The sequence below is a fragment of the Urocampus carinirostris genome, chromosome 18, assembly GCF_059441175.1.
Source record: "Urocampus carinirostris isolate Australia breed hairy pipefish chromosome 18, RoL_Ucar_1.0, whole genome shotgun sequence".
NCBI classification, from domain to species: Eukaryota; Metazoa; Chordata; class Actinopteri; order Syngnathiformes; family Syngnathidae; genus Urocampus; species Urocampus carinirostris.
In genome coordinates, this window is record NC_142366.1 from 15,542,885 (window position 1) to 15,561,624 (window position 18,740).

At 39.3% G+C, this 18,740-nt stretch overlaps 1 protein-coding gene across 1 annotated transcript; it reads left to right on the forward strand.

Moving 5' to 3' along the window:
* The first annotated feature begins 545 nt into the window (after positions 1–545).
* On the forward strand, positions 546–12,840 carry sox17 (SRY-box transcription factor 17). Its single transcript, XM_088322119.1, has 2 exons — positions 546–920; positions 11,704–12,840. The coding sequence occupies exons 1-2, from the start codon at positions 548–550 to the stop codon at positions 12,429–12,431; spliced, it is 1,101 nt and encodes a 366-aa protein (XP_088178245.1). The 5' UTR covers positions 546–547; the 3' UTR covers positions 12,432–12,840.
* Positions 12,841–18,740: the final 5,900 nt, after the last annotated feature.

The window sequence follows — 18,740 nt, forward strand, 5'->3', positions numbered from 1 at the left end:
GTAGGATTATTTTGTATTTTGTAAGGGAAAATATAACATTTTGTAAGGGCATGGAGCCCTGGAGCGCGACAGATATGCATCCGGCCTGTCAGGCAAAAGGGAAGGCCGAGTCGATGCGCCCATCCCTACCAAAAGCTAGAAATGACAGAGGCAAACATGGAGCGTAGTGGACTTTTTTTCCTAACTACAGAAAAGGACAAGGTAATTTCTGTGGTAAATGGGTCTGCTACTGTGGCAACGACACAAATTGACATGAACACACGAAAAAAGCTCACGAGTGTAAACTGTAAACGTGTTCTCACACTGGGAATTAAGCTGGGCATGGAGCCGTGGAGGTTGACAGGTATGCCAATATGACTCTTTCAACATTTTGGATTGCCAATAGTCCGGGAAGTACGCATATGCTTCCAAATAAGGTCAACAGGAGGCAACTCTAAAACACCTTGGTGCGTTTTGACCACGCCCTCCTCCGCACCGATTGGCTGTGAGCGTTCCTACATAATCGCCCCACGCGCGTGGGGTCCCAGTCATTTACAGGAGCGTGTGGATGAAAGTCACGCAAACTCACCGAGAACATAGAAAGATTTCGGAATCGAACGTTTTTCCGCTGAAGAGGCTTGGAGAAAAAGAAATGAGCAGTCCCGATGCGGGTTACGCCAGCGACGATCAGAGTCAGCCAAGGTCCGAGATGTCGGTCGTGATGGCCGGGGTGGGAGTCTGTCCTTGGGCCAGCGACCCCCGGAGCCCCCTCGGGGACCCCAAGAGCGACTCAACCGAAAGGAACCAGCAAAGTCGGGCCAAAAGCGAGTCCAGGATCCGGCGGCCGATGAACGCTTTCATGGTTTGGGCCAAAGATGAACGCAAACGGCTGGCGCAACAGAACCCCGACTTGCACAACGCAGAACTTAGTAAAATGCTCGGTGAGTAATTTCGCCCACTCAGGGGTCGCCAACCCCGTGCCCACGGCGGCATTACCACGTTCTAAAAATAGACCTGATCAAGAAATATCCACGTCTAAAATGTGATTAAAATGCGATGCGATTATTTTACAGTAATCCCTCGGTTATCGCGGTCAATGGGGACCAAAACCACCCGCGAAAAGTGAAAATCCGCGAAGTAGCGACGCCCCTGCAAAAATGCTTAATATATATATTTTTTTAAAAAATTATTTTATATTATTATTTTATTTTATTATTATTATTATTATTTTTAGACCTGCAAAGCTCTGAACCCGCGAAGTAGCGAGGTCCCACTGTAATTGCATTTGTAGGGCAGGTAGTGAAAAGTGTCACCAGGGGGCGCGCTTTCACTGTCTACTGTTTTAGTACCTTTTTTCAATTTACGCAGGTGGTTTTATTCTGTCCATTCGGAGACCCCGTATTTTACCTACGTCTCCCTCTAGCGCACAGGTGTCAAACGGCCGGCCCGCGGGCCAGATCAGGGCCACCAATGGTTTAAATCCGGCCCGCAAGGCAACAGTGAGAGAAGCGCAAGAGGAAAATGAGCTATAGTTTTAAATCTTTCCACCGGATGTCACCAAAGCTAGTTAAGACTTGCAAAACAATTGTGGTAGTATTTCTCCATTTCTCTCTGACTCACTTCTTTTTTTTTATTTATTTCTCCCTCTTTTTCTTTCTCCTGTTCACTCTCTCTTTCTTTCTCTTTTTCTCTTCTCTATTTCTCTCTCACTCTCCAACGCTTTCTTTTTCTCTGTCTTGCTCTCTTTCTATTTTCTCTCTCAAATTTACACTTTAATGCTCTTTCTATTTTTCTCTTTCTTTCTCACCCTCTTTCTTTCCCTTGTTCGACCTCTCTCTCTCTCACCTCACTTTGTCTCTTTTTCTCCTGCTGACTCTTTTTCTTTCTGTCGTTTCACTTCTCTTATTCTTTTTATCTTTCTTTTTTTTCACTTAATTTTTCTCTATATATTCATTTCCCCCTTCTACTCCATTCATATCTCTGCTCTCTCTTTTTCTCTCACTGTTACTCTGTCTCCCTTGTTCTCCCTATCTGTTTATCGCTCTCTCTCTCTCCCTCTCTTTCTCTCTCTTTTTCTCCCTCTCTCTTTCTCTTCAATTTACTAGTCGGGCCCCCGTGAGATTTTTTTATAGCATTTGTGGCCCCTAGCTAAAACCAGTTTGACACCCTTGCTCTAGCGCCATTTTTGATGTACTGTTTCTTTTGCGTGGATAAGGTGAGGACGTCTTCATTTGTTGTCAAGTCAACTTCTGTTTATTTGTATATCCCTTAATCCGTTGTCTATGTAAAAGACAGAAACACACGAAAATGGCGCCACAAGAAGATGTAGGTCAAATAAGGGGTCTCCAAAGGGACAAAATAGAACCACCTGCTTACATTGAAAAATACTACTAAAACAATAGACATTGAAAGTGCGCCCCCTAGGGACAAGTTTCACTTGACAGTGTCCTATATTATGTTATTCAAATTATGAAGTCATTTTCTGCATTAAATTATTGTTGGTAATCTACTGATTAAATGGATAACCACAACTACAAGAGGTACAACAGAAATACCGCAAATTACACCTATAGTGTTATTACCAAAATTCTCCTATGGGATCATCACAAAAATACTACAAAAATAAAACTACAGTAAACCTGTACTACAAAAATACTACAGAGATACAACAGACATTCTTAAATGGAAATACTACAAAATACAACAGATAGTACAAAAAGACAAAAATAATGGTAATAAAGGTGCATGTCCACTGTGAGAGGGATAAACTAAAAAGAAAAAACCCAAAATATATATTTATATATATATATGTATATATGTGTGTGCGTGTCGTTATATTTTGACCATTTTCTGTTTGGTGGGCTGGATGAAAAAGCCCGATGTGGCCTGCAGGCCGTAGTTTGATTTTTTTTCCCCTTGGAGGAGTATCTGCACAGCATACACTTACTTTTACTCAAGTAATTATTTAGATAAAGAAACTGCTTACCAAACTATAAGTTTAACTCCAACTCGGTAACCCTTAAGAAATTTTTCAATCTCAGTGTTGAGGTAAAAGACGCACCGCTTCCTCCTTCCACCTCCCTCACGTCAGACGTCTGCTTCTTGCCAATAGCCTACGAGTTTTACATATTTTTTCTCTGATTTTAGGCCAAATTTTTTACCATTTGCAGCTTGTAATCCCCAGAATTGAATATGGAATACGACAAAAATACTACTACAGTAATTCTATAATACAAAATACAGACTTCTTTACATACTACAGACTTTTTGACTACAAAAATACTACTATGGAAAAACTACAAATATTCTTAAAAAATATTACTCAAATACTGCTTTGGCAATACATCAATTATACTTCTACTGAAATACTAAAAAAAATACCAATACATAATACTATAATATAAAAAAACTACTATAGAAGAATTTCTACAAAAATACCACTACAAGAGGTTTACAAGAGAAATACCACAAACTACACCTACAATAATTCTCCTATGGAAATATTACAAAAGTACTACAAAAATAAAACTACATTAACACTTTACTACAGATATGCAACAAACATTCATTTATGGAAATACTACAAAATACAACAGAGATAGTTACAAAAATACTAGAAAAAAACAATACTAGAGTAATACTACAAACATACTAACATCATAAAACTACTGTAATAATACAGAAACACTACAGATATACAACAGACATTTTTTTTATATGGAAATACTACAAAATACAACAGAGATAGTACAAAAATACTAAAAATAATAATACTACAGTAACACTACAAACATACTATAATCATAAAACTATTGTAGAAATACAAAAATACTACAGATATCAACAACAAAAATCTTCTTTTGAAATACAGTGGAACCTCGGTTTTCGAACGCCTCTCAGTTCGAACAAATCGGAGTCCGACCCAAATTTTCGAGAAATTTTTGCTTCGCTGTTTGGTCAAAAAAATCGGAGTTCGAACGCCGGTAATGCGTGAGTGCGTACGCTAGGGTGCCATGCTGAGCGGCGTACGGGTGTTTTAGCCCCTTATTATGCCTCCGAAGAAAGTCAGTGCAAGCAGCAAAGTTGCTACAGGTGAAAAAAGAAAAGTAGTGCGTACAACTATTGCATTTAAGAAAGAAATAATAGCAAAATACGAAGGAGGTGTGCGAGCGCCTTCTGCTGACCACCACAAAGGTAAGAAATCCTATTCATAAGATTACGATAACGCGAACGTACGATTAGCCTGGGTTAGCTTTATGTGGGTGTTGGAACGGAGCCCAACTTTCAGGGTGTTGGAACGGAGCCCCCTTTCCAATGAACCGCTCACCACTTGTTGTGGAGACCTAAATGACTTGTAAACGACCTGATTTTTTTATTTTTACACGTTCATGTTAGCGTGATCTTTCTTACAAAAGATTACGATAATGCGGACGTACGATTAGCCTGGGTTAGCTTTATGTTTACGTTAAACATTCAAGGTAAACATTCAGGGTGTTGGAACGGATTAAAACGATTTACATTATTTTTAATGGGAAAAATTATTTTGGTGATCGAACAAATCGGTTTTCCAACAGGGTTCTGGAACGGATTATGGTCGAGAACCGAGCTTCCACTGTACAACAAAAGCACTGCAGAAATACTAAAAAACTACTACTATGGAAATACTACATCAAATAACTTCAGAAATACTACAAAAATACTACAAAAATAAAGATACAGTAACACTACAAAAACTAGAGAACTTTAATAAAAATCCGACTTCAGAAATACAAAAGAAATAAAAAAACTTTGCTGTAAATGTGGTCGTTTCCAAACTAATCTATTTCAAAACATGTCCCGTGTGGCCCCCAACTCCAAATGGTGGCCCACCCCTGGAATAGAACACGAAATGAGTTCTTGAAAGTATAGAAATGAACAAGTAATGGGGGGCCCCAAATCTAATTTTGCTTAGGGCCCCATGAAGGTTGGGGCCGGTCCAGATGAAAAATAGAACCTGATTTCGTGCAAAATGTTGTGAAAAAGGTCATTTTTTTGTTTCCTTCTGAACATTTATCATCGAAACAATTGGAAAGGTAAAGAAATCAAATATTGCATGTCGACGTTTATCTATTCCTAACCTTGAATGATTCAAAATAATTACCGTAAATTCCGGACTATAAGCCGCTACTTTTCCCCCAAACTTTCAACCCTGCGGCTTATTCAGTGATGCGGCCAATTTATGTCATTTTTCTAATGGCCGCTAGCAGCGCTCGAGTGTTGCTACCATTAACTGCCCTGTCAAAGCTATATTATTATTATTAAAGCTTTGAAAACTCTCTCGGTGTACCGTCTTTCTTTGTAAATATGTGTAACCCATGTATGATATGTATTTGCAACTGTATATTTTTGTAATGTATTTATTTGTATTTATTTTAGACACTTATTCTGATATGTTTTGCACGGGTGAATGAAAAAGGAGGGGCGGAACAAACGCGGGGTGCCGAGTTTAAGTGGGGACCGCTAAAGGTGAGGGACAGACAGGGAAAGAAGAGGGGGGGAAAAAGTTGATTAAAGAAAAAGGAGTTGCGTGAGTGAATGTGTTCATCTGATATATTTTTCCCAACCTTACCTTTGGAAATATACACTTTTTTCCTTGAATTACTTTCAACGGGACACGGACTCTGCAGGTCTGCATCAAACCTTAAGTACCGGTATCATTTTCCGTTCATTTTGCCGGCTGTGATTTTTGGACTGTGGACTTTAATGAAGGACATTTAGTTTCAATCGTGGGACTTGAAGTCGGGTTTGGGTTAATTTTGTGTTTGTGTTACATGTTTAAATGTGGGCGCATCCGGCTTACATACAGGTGCGGCTTGTGTGTGTACAAAATCGGTTTTCCTCTTAAAATGTGGTGGGTGCGGCTTATAATCAGGTGCGCTCTATAGTCCGGAATTTACGGTATTCGGTATCTAAAATCAGTTCTCACGTCAAATATCAGTAAGATAGAACAGGAAATCAACGAATTCAAATAAAATTCTTGTTGGGGTAGTGCGATATCGAGGTACATTTCGTGTTAAGGTTGGAAACCCCTGTCTTATTTGCACCAGTGGTCAGCAACTACCGGGCTGCGGACCGGTACCGGACCGTGTGTTGTTTGATACCGGGCCGCACAGAAATAAATATAAGTAGCTTTATTTTAGAGAAAATTATTATTGCTTATACCAGGTATTTGAAAAAAAAACTCACTGTTTCGAGAAATTCACTGTTATGAAGTAAAAAAAATGGCGAGTTTTTCAATGTCTGGCGAGTTATTTCACTTAAAGTGACTTAGGACCATTTAACACCGTTCGGGAGTGCCACTTCCCATTTGTGGTTAGCAGAAACACTATTACAACGCCCTGCCCAGTTTTGAAGTCCAGTCAAGTTATGTTTACTTGCAGCGCCCTTAATCATATGTCTTAAAGACATTTTTCAAATTATTTGACTTTCTACCAGTAGATTATTCCTCATTACCTACATATTTAAATAATTGTCATTGTTTAGCTTTACTCATATGTGATATTTGCATACGTACACATTTTAGTAACATTTTGTGTATTTATAGTTGTGTAGGTACATATATAGTAATATTTTGGGTATTTATAGATGTCTAAGTCGACATTTTATTCATATTAGATTTATTTTGCTTAGTACAGGCTTCATACATGTTTTGGGTATTTATAGTTGTTTAAGTACATTTTACATCATATCTTAAGTATGTATTGTTTAAGTACATATTTTGTAGTTAAGGGATCCAACTGGAATCAATCAGACATTTAGGGTTGTCTAGTATTTGAACCTTAATGGCAGACAGTTGTACATCAGCCTCAAATTTGGCAAGCATTCCCTTCTTTGTCTCGATCATTGTCATTGTTTTCCACTTCCCCTTATCACTCATTTCTTGGGATTCAATAATATCATGACAAATGGGCAATAAAACACAGTAGATCACAATAAAACTAGATGTGGTCTTGCCCAACACAATTGGAACAGAACAGGATCAGGTACAGGGCATGTTATATGTCGAAATGTCCTTGGGCAAGACACTGAATCCCTTACGATACCAACGGTATCACGACAACACTGTATGTAACATCCCACATGCCGACATTTCTTGTGTAAATACCATGTAAATTATAACTATAGTCTTATCCCCCTTGTTTTATAACCTTATCTTCTCTGTTCCTTTATCTTCTTGGCTCATACCTCACTGTGAATGTGTAAAACTGGAGTGTCGTGCCCAATTTCGTTGTCACAATATGTTAACCCATTTTGTAACAATGACAATAAAGGTATATTCTATTCTATTCTATTCTATTCTATTCTATTCTATTCTATTCTAATGCCCCCAATAAGCAGTTCGGCGCCTTGCATGGCCGCTATTGGTGTGTGAGTGTGTGTGTGAATGGGTAAGTGTGAAGCACATTGTAAAGCGTTTTGGGAGGTCTTCATTGACTTGAAAAGCGCTATAGAAATGCAGACCATTCACCATTTAAAGGGGCTGTACAGACTACTATTGCACCATGAATAATAATATTTACTACATCAAAATACTACTGCAGAAATATTACATAACTATTACATAACAACTTATGAATAGAACGTTTATTAAATAATTGTGTTTTGATGACAGTATTTCTGGTGTATTTTGTAGTATTTCCGCATAAATATGTCTGTTGTATATCTGTAGTATTTCCGTAGTATTTTTGTAGTACAGTGTTACTGTCGTTTTATTTTTGTGATGATTCTATAGGAGAATTTTTGTAGTATCACTATAGGTGAAATTTGGTAAATACTACATAAAAACTAAGAACTACTACGAAAATACTGATTTACTCATCGTCAATGTTTTTTTTTTGTCACTTGTTAGCCACTCGGCTGTAGGCAATGGCTATTAAATTAGTATATATCGCTATATGTTCTTTTAGAATATTTATTCATACTTTTTTTTCCTTTTTATTTTAGATTCATTTATTTGTGTTTTGAGTTATCATTTACAGTATTATTCTTATTCATAATTTATCCTAATAATTTATCTATTTGTCTTCTTTTTCTAATTTGGACGAAACATTTACAATTTTATTGAGTGAAGATAAAAAATATATATTTTTATTTCGTCTTTTTCATTTATGTTTATTATTTTCTACATATATTTTTACCCCCAAGTTTTGATCCTTTTTACTCATTTATTTCGAATAGGAGCGATGAGTCGTTCAGGAACGAAGCGGTTATATGCGCCGACTCTTTGAAGCCGACTATGCATCAACGAGGAGCCGGCTCCCTTTAAATCTTTCTTAATTCTTTCCTTTTTCTTTCTTTTCTTTTTTATGCTCGATATCACTCTTTCTCTTTTTCTCCATCCCTCTCTATTTTTATATCACTCTTTTTTGCTCTTTTTCAAGTTTTCATTCGAGTTTTGTTTCTTTTACCTGAGAATGAACTTTACTTTACATTAGAATATTATCATTGGTATCATTAAAAAAATCGTATTTTTGTTGTTTTTATGAAGTATTTATGTAGTATTTTTAATTATTCCCTTAGTATAAGGTTTGTAGTACATGTAGTATATTTTTGTATTACTGTATTTGTATTTTTTTGTAGCTCGGGAGAAGAGTTTGTGAAGTTTTTCCATTGGAGTATTTTGTATTATTTCTGTAGTATTTCTGTAGTATTTCCGGGGAAACGTTCCTGTAGTAGTATTTTTGTATTATAGCATTACTGAAGTAGTATTTTTTTCTTTTCAGAACCAAAGCAAAGTAATATATTCTGACACTGTTTTTAAAGACTAAATTTAATATTTAGCTATTTTGCAGTATTTCTATCGTAGTTTTTGTGTGTTATAGTATTACTGTAGTAGTATTTATTCAGCATTACTATGTTATTTTTTTCAGAACCAAAGCAAAATAATACATCTTGTCCCTGTTTTAAGCACTATATTTGATAAATTGAGTTATTTTGTAGTTTTTCTTCAATAGTATTTTTGTTCCGTTAGTAGTACTTTGTGTTTCTCAGATGTTTTTGAATAGATAAGTGTGAAGCACATTGTAAAGCGCTTTGGGAGGTCTTCATTGACTATAGCTTTTTTCCCGTAGGTCCAAATAATCACCATTATTATAGTTTCACACACATTTAGAACATCTTATTATGATTGTTATATTTTATTTTTGCTGTCCAGTCTTCAGCACTAAATTTTCTTTTTTTTTTTCTGCTTGCGTGTGTTTGTATGTGACTTATAGGCTCCCAAACGACCGAACTAAATTTCAGGAAAATTTAGACAGTTGTACTTTGGGTTTCTGGGAGTGTTTATAGCTAGGTTCTGTGTGAAGGCACCCAACAATAAATACCAAAAAAATCGATAAACATCTACTTTCGTGTACAAGCTTTTTGGCGCTACCTTGTGGCTACCTCAAACCACGGCCCCAACAACCTCGCCCAAGTAAAATGCCCGGCAACGCCAAGCCCGACATTTATGCTTTGGTAAATAAAATAAAAAATAAAATTCACAAATTGTCTTTGTGTTTTTAACTCTACTGTCTTGCTGTGAGTAAATAGGTGCCGTGTTGTTCTACTGTCACTTAATAAGGGGAATTGCAGTCATTAAGGGGACCAATACACTTAGGTTGACAGGTATGTAGTAATCAAAATAATAACAAGCCTAAACCCACTGTGTAATCACTGGACCACTATAGATGACATAGGAAAAGGCAGTGGGTTTTTGTGAAATTGATATTTTGGTATCGTGTTCGTAGTTGATATCGTCAATAAATGATATTAATCACGGTCTCACATATTCAACATCATGGTACTGTGAGTAAAAATATATTTTTCTCACGCTATCTACTTTCCAAGTGGTCTGGCGGTAAAATGTTTGGCGTTCCCACTGCCGTGATCCGGGTTCGATTTCTGTTGTAGTCCAAATCTGGTCAGCAATATTTTTCGACCGACAAATCATTGCTCTAATACGGTAATATTTTACCGTAAAACTTGTGTAGTACGCGCAGCTGAACTTTAAGTTATTTTTGGGATTAACAAAAAAGTGCCTTATACATGTATAAATACGGTACACGCAAAAAAAAAAAAAAAGGCAACTCTTTTTTTTACATTTTATAAGGCCCGGTACCAAACCATGGCCCAGAACGGGTATGCGTTCCGGTGGTTGCGGACCCCACTGATACTGTATAAAGCACTTGGTTTCTTTGGGTTTTATTGGCCGGTTCAACCCATTTAACCTTCATGTTATTTTTTTCACTCTTGTGTTGCTCTTAGTACATTCAATAACATGAGTTACTTTCATGTTCTGTGACGTTATAGCAGTGATTGGGTTGGACCAAACTACAAAGGAAAATGAAAAAATACATTTCTTGTATCTCAAAAAAGTCTCTAAGCCGATACCTCGGCAATACATGATGTAGGCTTATCCAGTATTTACAGCAGGGGTCTCCAACCTGGTACCGTGGGCATCCAGGTGGCCTCTGTGTGCCCGCACACCTGTTCTGAAAATACCTCACCAGTTCTGGCTCATTGTGATTTTCAAGTCAAATGATTTTTTTTTTTATGTGGTCTCCAGAGTCGACTTAACCCTACTTCTCTCTCTTCTTCTCTTTCTTTTTCTTTCTTTCTTTTTCTCTTTGTCTCTTTCTCTCGCGCTCTTTCTTTCTCTTTCTATCTTTTCTGCTTTCTATTTCCCTTCTTTCTTTCTACCTTTCTTTCGCTTTTCATTCTCTTTTTCTCTCTTTTCCTTTTTTTCTATTTTCCTCTCTCTCTTTCTCTTTTTCTCTCTTTCTCCTTTTCTGCTTTCTATTTCCCTTCTTTCTTTCTACCTTTCTTTCTCCCTTCATTCTCTTTTTCTCTCTTTTCTGCTTTCTATTTTCCTCTCTCTCCTTCTCTATTTCTCTCTCCCTTTCTTTTTCTCTATCCCCCTCTCTCTTATTCTCACTTCTCTTTCCTTGTGTTGATTTTTCTTTATTTTATCTCCCTTTTCTTTTCTCTTTTGCTGCTCTCCCTTTCTCTTTTTCTCTTTATTTGTCCATTTCTTTTTCTCTCTTTGTCGCTTCTGTTTCTTTCTATCTTTCTTTCTCTTTATCCCTTTCCTATTTCTCTCTCTCTCTCTCTTTTATTCTCCTCTTATTTCCCTCTTTTTCTGTCTCTCTCTTCCTCTTTCTCTCTGTCTTTCTCTATTTCTTTTTATCTCTTTCTTGCTTCTGTTTCTCTCTATCTTTCTTTTTCGTTTTATCCCTTTCCTCTTTCCCTCTTTCTTTCTCTTTCTTTCTCCCTTCTCTTTCTCAATTCCTCTTCCCCCTCTCTCTCTCTCTCTCTCTCACTCTCTCTTTCTTTCTTTCTTTCTTTCTTTCTTTCTTTCTTTCTTTCTTTCTTTCTTTCTTTCTTTCTTTCTTTCTTCTCTTTCTTTCTTTCTTTCTTTCTTCTCTTTCTTTCTTTCTTTCTTTCTTTCTTTCTTTCTTTCTTCTCTTCCCCTCTCTTTCTCGCTCTCTATTTTTACCTCTTTCTTCTGATCCCTTTCCCCCTTCTCTCTCACACTTTCTCTCTTTACTTTTCTTTATCTCTCTTTCTTGCTTCTCTTTCTTTCTACTTCCAATAATTAACCTGATAATAACATGGTAACAATGTCATGATGTCATCTTAGAAGTGCATGTCATAGCGAGTGGCCTTCGCACCTTCGATTGACAGCCTTTCGTTTCGATTGCGCAGGCAAGTCGTGGAAGCTGCTGGAAGCGGCGGACAAGCAGCCGTTCGTGGAGGAGGCGGAGCGTCTCCGTCTTCAACACATGCACGACCACCCCAACTACAAGTACCGGCCACGCAGGCGCAAGCAGGTCAAGCGGATCAAGCGCCTGGACACCGCGTTCCTGCTGCACGGGGCCACAGACCACCGGCCCCCGGGGGACGGGGCGGGGCCGGCCTACCGCCAGCACGCCGGCTTCCCTCAGATCTCCCAGCGGCAGACTCTCGGCCACTACCGCTCGGACCCTCTCGGGGGCCAATCCTACGAGGGCTACGGTCTCCCCACGCCGGACCCTTCGCCCCTGGACGGCGTGGATGCCGACGCCATGTTTTTCACCAACCGGGAAAACTGCCAGACCGTGTACGCCTACCAGGGGGGCGCCTACCAGCACCAGGAGCCTCTGGTCCCCCATCCCCTTCACCACGCTTCTTACCTGGGGGGCCCCGACCCCTTGAGCGGCTACGCTCCGCCCACGCGGCACCCCGGGGCGGGGCAACTCTCCCCGCCGTCCGATTGCGCCGAAAACGCCGAGCTGCTTTCGGAAATGGACCGGAGCGAATTCGAGCAGTACCTGGGCTCGTCCTCGTACGGGGTCCAACACGAGGGACCCGGGCAGGGACCCGGGGGTCTTATCTCCTCCGTGTTGTCGGACGCCAGCACCGCCGTCTACTACTGCGGCTATAACAACTCCTGAAACGGGACTTTGAAACTACCTGGGGACTTTTTTTCTTAAAGGGACAGTGTGTATTATTTCTGCACCAGATGTCGCCATATTGGGTAGGGGCAGGGGTCTTTGATCCTGATAGTTTTATATGCATTTCCAAAATAACATGTTATTGCTATGTTGTCCCTTTGAATGAATGAATGAAAACTTTATTCGAACATCAAAATAAAAACAGAACAAAAACAATAACTCAACAACAAAATAACGTTACATAATATGTTTGAAAAGGGGTATATGCTCATATTCCCTACCCCTTCATCTTCCCCACCAAATACACCAATGATATAGCAACAATTGTAATGATATTAATAATAACAGCTTGACTCCACACACAGACACACACATACTTTTCCTGGTGGTTCTCTTATGAATTCACTACATTTCCCTCTTTCCGAATGAATAATTTATGGATATTTTCTGTTTTTGTTGACCTTAACTAGCAGTTGTGCAGTGAAAATTTTTACTAAATCATCTCATTTTAATAATTTGGACTGCAGGAATAAAATATGAGTATGATCTCGATATCCTATCCCTTAACCACTAGGGTCGTCCTGGCACCTTTTCCTGTAGTGTGTCTTGGGCAAGTACACCCTGGTGGCACCCATCCCTCTCCAGGCTGTTCTCAGGGCAGGGGAGTGCTAGTTTCCATGGTTACCAGTAGCAGCAGAAGCCTGATCTGACTCGGATACAGCACCTTCATCATCCGGTCCTCGTTGTTTTTCGGTTAAAAGTGTCATCCCAGTCTTTAGCGATGAGTTGTGTGATTATACTGATACTAAATCCTTATTCCTTGGGGTAAAAGTATTTGGTTCTGAAATTTTGAGTAGAATTGACTGACAAAAACTTTAAAAAACGCGTTTTACTAGATAATCACAATGACCCAGGGCTGGTGAGCTATTACTCGAACCAGTCTGCGAGCTACTCGGGTGTTCTTAGTGGGCTACCTGGTGCCCGCATGCGCCACGTTGGAGAACCTTGCTGAGGTGCAAGCGAGTGCTAAAAAGTGCAAGGAGAAATACAAACTACGGAGACTCAAAGTGACCAAACCATACTTTTTTTTTTCTTTTAGATTTTTTTTTGTCAGCCTTTCGTGAGATTTCGTTTTTTTGTGTACCAGTAGAAACAAGATGGCTGACAATAATGTCTTCACGGTAAGGCTGTCACGGAGTGGAAGGGGTGACCGGACCGGAACGGAGGCAGGAGGCAGGAAGGGAGAACTCAATTGCGTGACGATCAAAAGTTTTATTTACCAAAATAAAAGTTGTCCAAAACTCAGGGACAAGACAGAACAAACAGGCTTTAACAAAAACGTGCAAACACAGGTTTCTTCCAACTCAACTAAACAGGACAAGGCATAACAGAACAGACAATGTGTATATAATGAGCCAGCACCCGCAAAACCCACAATCCAGCCTTAAATAGCAGACACGCAATTAGTTGAACTGCTTCAGCTGGTGCCCAGGGGGCGGGGCAGACCGGTCGCCAAGGCGACCATGACAAAGGCTCGCGATATGTTGAATATACGCAAATTTCTTGACCGATTTGGATTTTAAACATGACCATTTTATACAAGAGTTTTTGTTTTTGTGTGTATAGAAGTTATACACACTGTCCCTTTAAGCTTTTAACTCTTTTATTTTTGTATTTTTTTACTTGCTCACGCAAACAGGGACAGGAAGGGTTTTTTGTAAAGTCACTGTTTCAAATTCTTCGAATGCAAGGTGTTTTTTTTTTTATACTTTTGCACTTTTATGTAATAAATTTTTGTAAATAAATCGAGGCTTGCCTGGTCTTATTTCGCCTGGTCGGTGTTACTAAAAAGCGGAAAAGCGTAAAACCAGGAAAATTGTTGGAGATTGGAAATCTCCCCACAATCTTCATTTATAAAGCTTAAACTACTTAAATTACACGAAGCTGGCAGGAAACGGAAGGTAATTTATTCTATTTTTTTTTTCATTGAGAACAAATTGTTTTTACAAATACTGTATAGAGTATTATTATTTTAACGAATAACTTCTCTGATGTCAAATAAGGATAATAATGATAATCAGTAACAAGCTCTCTAGTGGGTCCAAAGCTGCTTTTTCAAAAATGTTTGATAATGGAAAATTATATGGTCTCAAATATCTACTGTGCTGTCAAATAATAAAGATTATTATAGTAATAATCGATAACAAGCGGCTCTTTAGAGCCTCCTAGTGGATTTAAAGCCGCTTTTTCAAAAATGTTTGATAATGGAAAATTATATGGTCTTAAATATCTACTCTGCTGTCAAATAATGATTATTATAATAAAAATCGGTAACAAGCGGCTCTTTGGAGCCTCCTAGTGAATTCAAAGCCGCTTTTCAAAAAAGTTTGATAATGGAAAATATATGGTCTTAAATATCTACTGTGCTGTCAAATAATATGATTAAAATAATAATAATCAGCAAGAAATGGCTCTTTGGAGCCTCCTACTGGATCCAAAGCCGCTTTTTCAAAAATTTTTGATAATGGAAAATATACGGTCATAAATATCTACTGTGCTGTCAAATAATAATGACTATAAAAATAATAATAATCTGTAACAAGCGGCTCTTTAGAGCCTCCTAGTGGATTCAAAGCCGCTTTTTCAAAAAAGTTTGATAATGGAAAATTATATGGTCTCAAATATCTACTCTGCTGTCAAATAATAATGATTATTATAATAATAATCAATAACAAGTGGCTCTTTAAAACCTCCTAGTGGATTCAAAGCCGCTTTTTCAAAAAAGTTTGATAATGGAAAATATAGAGTCATAAATATCTACTGTGCTGTCAAATAACATGATTAAAATAATAATAATCAGTAACAAATGGCTCTTTGGAGCCTCCTACTGGATCCAAAGCCGCTTTTTCAAAATTCTTTGATAATGGAAAATGATATGGTCCCAAATATCTACTGTGCTGTCAAATAATAATGACTATAATAATAATAATAATAATAATCTGTAACAAACGGCTCTTTGGAGCCTCCTAGTGGATTCAAAGCCGCTTTTTCAAAAAAGGTTGATAATGGAAAATTATATGGTCTTAAATATCTACTCTGCTGTCAAATAATGATTATCATAAGAATAATCGGTAACAAGCGGCTCTTTGGAGCCTCCTAGTGGATTCAATGCCACTTTTTCAAAAAAGTTTGATAATGGAAAATATACGGTCATAAATATCTTCTGTGCTGTCAAATAATATGATTAAAATAATAATAATCTGTAACAAACGGCTCTTTGGAGCCTCCTACTGGATCCAAAGCCGCTTTTTCAAAATTCTTTGATAATGGAAAATGATATGTTCCCAAATATCTACTGTGCTGTCAAATAATAATGATTATAATAATAATAATAATCGGTAACAAGCTTCTCTTTGGAGCCTCCAAATGGATTCAAAGCCGTTTTTTCAAAAATGTTTGATAATGGATAATTATATGGTCTTAAATATGTACTGTGCTGTCAAATAATAATGATTATCCATCCATCCATCCATTATCTCCACTGCTTATCCTCAGCAGGGTCGCGGGGGTGCTGGAGCCCATCCCAGCTATCTTCGGGCAGTGGGCAGGGGACACCCTAAACTGGTTGCCAGCCAGTCGCAGGGCACACAGGGACAGACAACTCACTCGCTCATTCACACCTAGGGACAATTTGGACCGGCCAATTAACCTAACAAGCATGTTTTTGGAATGTGGGAGGAAACCGGAGTGCCCGGCGGAAACCCACACTTGCACACATGGAGAACATGCAAACTCCACACGGGGAGGCTGCGGTAACTGAACTTGAACCCTGAACCCCTTCTGCCCGCTAACCAGCCAGCTGTGCCGCCCCAGGAACTGTACCATGTACCCATTTTTGTTTGCAGCTCGTTGCTCTCTTTTTTCATGTGTTTATGTCAATTTGTGGCGTTGCTACAGTAGCAGACCATTTTATTGCACCAATCAGACCTAGAAAATTCAACACTGCGCTTCCTGTTTGCCTCGGTCATTTTGAGGTGCCGCATATTTTTGACCCTTTCTTCCGCCTGGCAGGCAGGATAGAACTGCCTGTCAGTCATGACTCGGGCATTAACTAAGGGAGTAGTCAAGGGCGTTGGGTGAGAGAGAGAGAGAGAAGGGCTGCGCTATCTACAAAAGAGATGGAGCTTTCAAGGAAACTAATGGGGAAGAGAAATATCCACCCCAGAACAATAGTATTGATCTGATCCGAGTACTCGCGTAGTATGGCTACGTATTTATATGCTAGCTTAAGCGCTTGCAGGCGAGTGATGGAACCGGGAGGAAAATAAACGACGGAGTCAGCGCGCGACTAAATTTAGTCTGCGGGTTCGCAGTCGACACCATAAAAGCGACGCTTGGAAGCGGCATGCGTACGGATTAGCCAGAGCCTTTAGATGCACCCCACCCTCGCTTGCAGCTGTCCCAAAAGCCTGCTTGTACAATCAATGACTTAATAAGCCAAGAGCGGCACGAGCGCCCCCAATACCCACACTCGTTGACCTTTAAAACATCTCTCCAGAATGCGTTCGTGACATGCCAAACACACTGACACTGACACTAGTAAAATAAAAACATAATAATAATAAAAACATTGTAAAAACCAGTGGTAAGCCATTCATTCCACCTTTGAATCAATTATTTTATGGCTACAAAACTTTTACTGCAGCTACAGCTGAGACACATAAAAAAAACAATAAAAAACCTCATAAAATTGTAATATTATTCTGGGATACAGCCACGTTTTACTCACTAAAATACTGCAGACAAGCAAAGTCTTGGTTCCAAACCAATAAAATGAATAGTATGGAGTGGCCAGCCCAATCCCCTGTGAAGCATGGTGGTGGAAGTATCACGGCATGTTTCTCCTGCTCTAATGTTGGACCCATTCATCGCAAACCAGGGATGATGGATCAGTTTGTGTATGTCAAAATACTTGAAGAGGACGTGACCTTGAAATGTTTTTTTTCAACAAGACAATGACCCTGAACACGCCAGTAGACGAGGAAAGTCTTGGTTTCAAACCAATAAAATGAATGTTATGGAGTGGCCAGCCCAATCCCCTGTGAAGCATGGTGGTGGAAGTATCACAGCCGGGGCATGTTTCTCCTGCTCTAGTGTTGGACCCATTCATCGCAAACCAGGGATGATGGATCAGTTTGTGTATGTCAAGATACTTGAAGAGGACGTGACCTTGAAATGGGTTTTTCAACAAGACATTGACCTTGAACACGCCAGTAGACGAGGAAAGTCTTGGTTTCAAACCAATAAAATGAATGTCATGGAGTGGCCAGCCCAATCCCCTGTGAAGCATGGTGGTGGAAGTATCACGGCCTGGGTATATTTCTCCTGCTGTAGTGTTGGGCCCATTCATTGTAAACCAGGGATGATGGATCAGTTTGTGTATGTCAAGATACTTGAAAAGGACGTGACCTTGAAATGTTTTTTTCAACAAGACAATGACCCTGAACACGCCAGTAGACGAGGAAAGTCTTGGTTCCAAACCAATAAAATGAATGTTATGGAGTCGCCAGCCCAATCCCCTGTAAAGCATGGTGGTGGAAGTATCACGGCATGTTTCTCCTGCTCTAGTGTTGGACCCATTCATCGCAAACCAGGGATGATGGATCAGTTTGTGTATGTCAAGATACTTGAAGAGGACGTGACCTTGAAATGGGTTTTTCAACAAGACATTGACCTTGAACACGCCAGTAGACGAGGAAAGTCTTGGTTTCAAACCAATAAAATGAATGTCATGGAGTGGCCAGCCCAATCCCCTGTGAAGCATGGTGGTGGAAGTATCACGGCCTGGGTATGTTTCTCCTGCTGTAGTGTTGGGCCCATTTATCGCAAACCAGGGATGATGGATCAGTTTGTGTATGTCAAGCTACTTGAAGAGGACGTGACCTTGAAATGGGTTTTTCAACAAGACATTGACCTTGAACACGCCAGTAGACGAGGAAAGTCTTGGTTCCAAACCAATAAAATGAATGTCATGGAGTGGCCAGCCCAATCCCCTGTGAAGCATGGTGGTGGAAGTATCACGGCATGTTTCTCCTGCTCTAGTGTTGGACCCATTCATCGCAAACCAGGGATGATGGATCAGTTTGTGTATGTCAAGATACTTGAAGAGGACGTGACCTTGAAATGTTTTTTTCAACAAGACAATGACCCTGAACATGCCAGTAGACGAGGAAAGTCTTGGTTTCAAACCAATAAAATGAATGTCATGGAGTGGCCAGCCCAATCCCCTGTGAAGCATGGTGGTGGAAG

What these genes read in the sequence shown, in the direction of transcription:
- sox17 (XM_088322119.1), top strand. Translation starts at nt 548, where the DNA reads ATGAAAGTCACGCAAACTCACCGAGAACATAGAAAGATTTCGGAATCG. An exon ending in AGAACTTAGTAAAATGCTCG is followed by an intron (nt 921 to 11,703) that starts GTGAGTAATTTC and finishes TCGATTGCGCAG; the next exon opens with GCAAGTCGTGGAAGCTGCTG.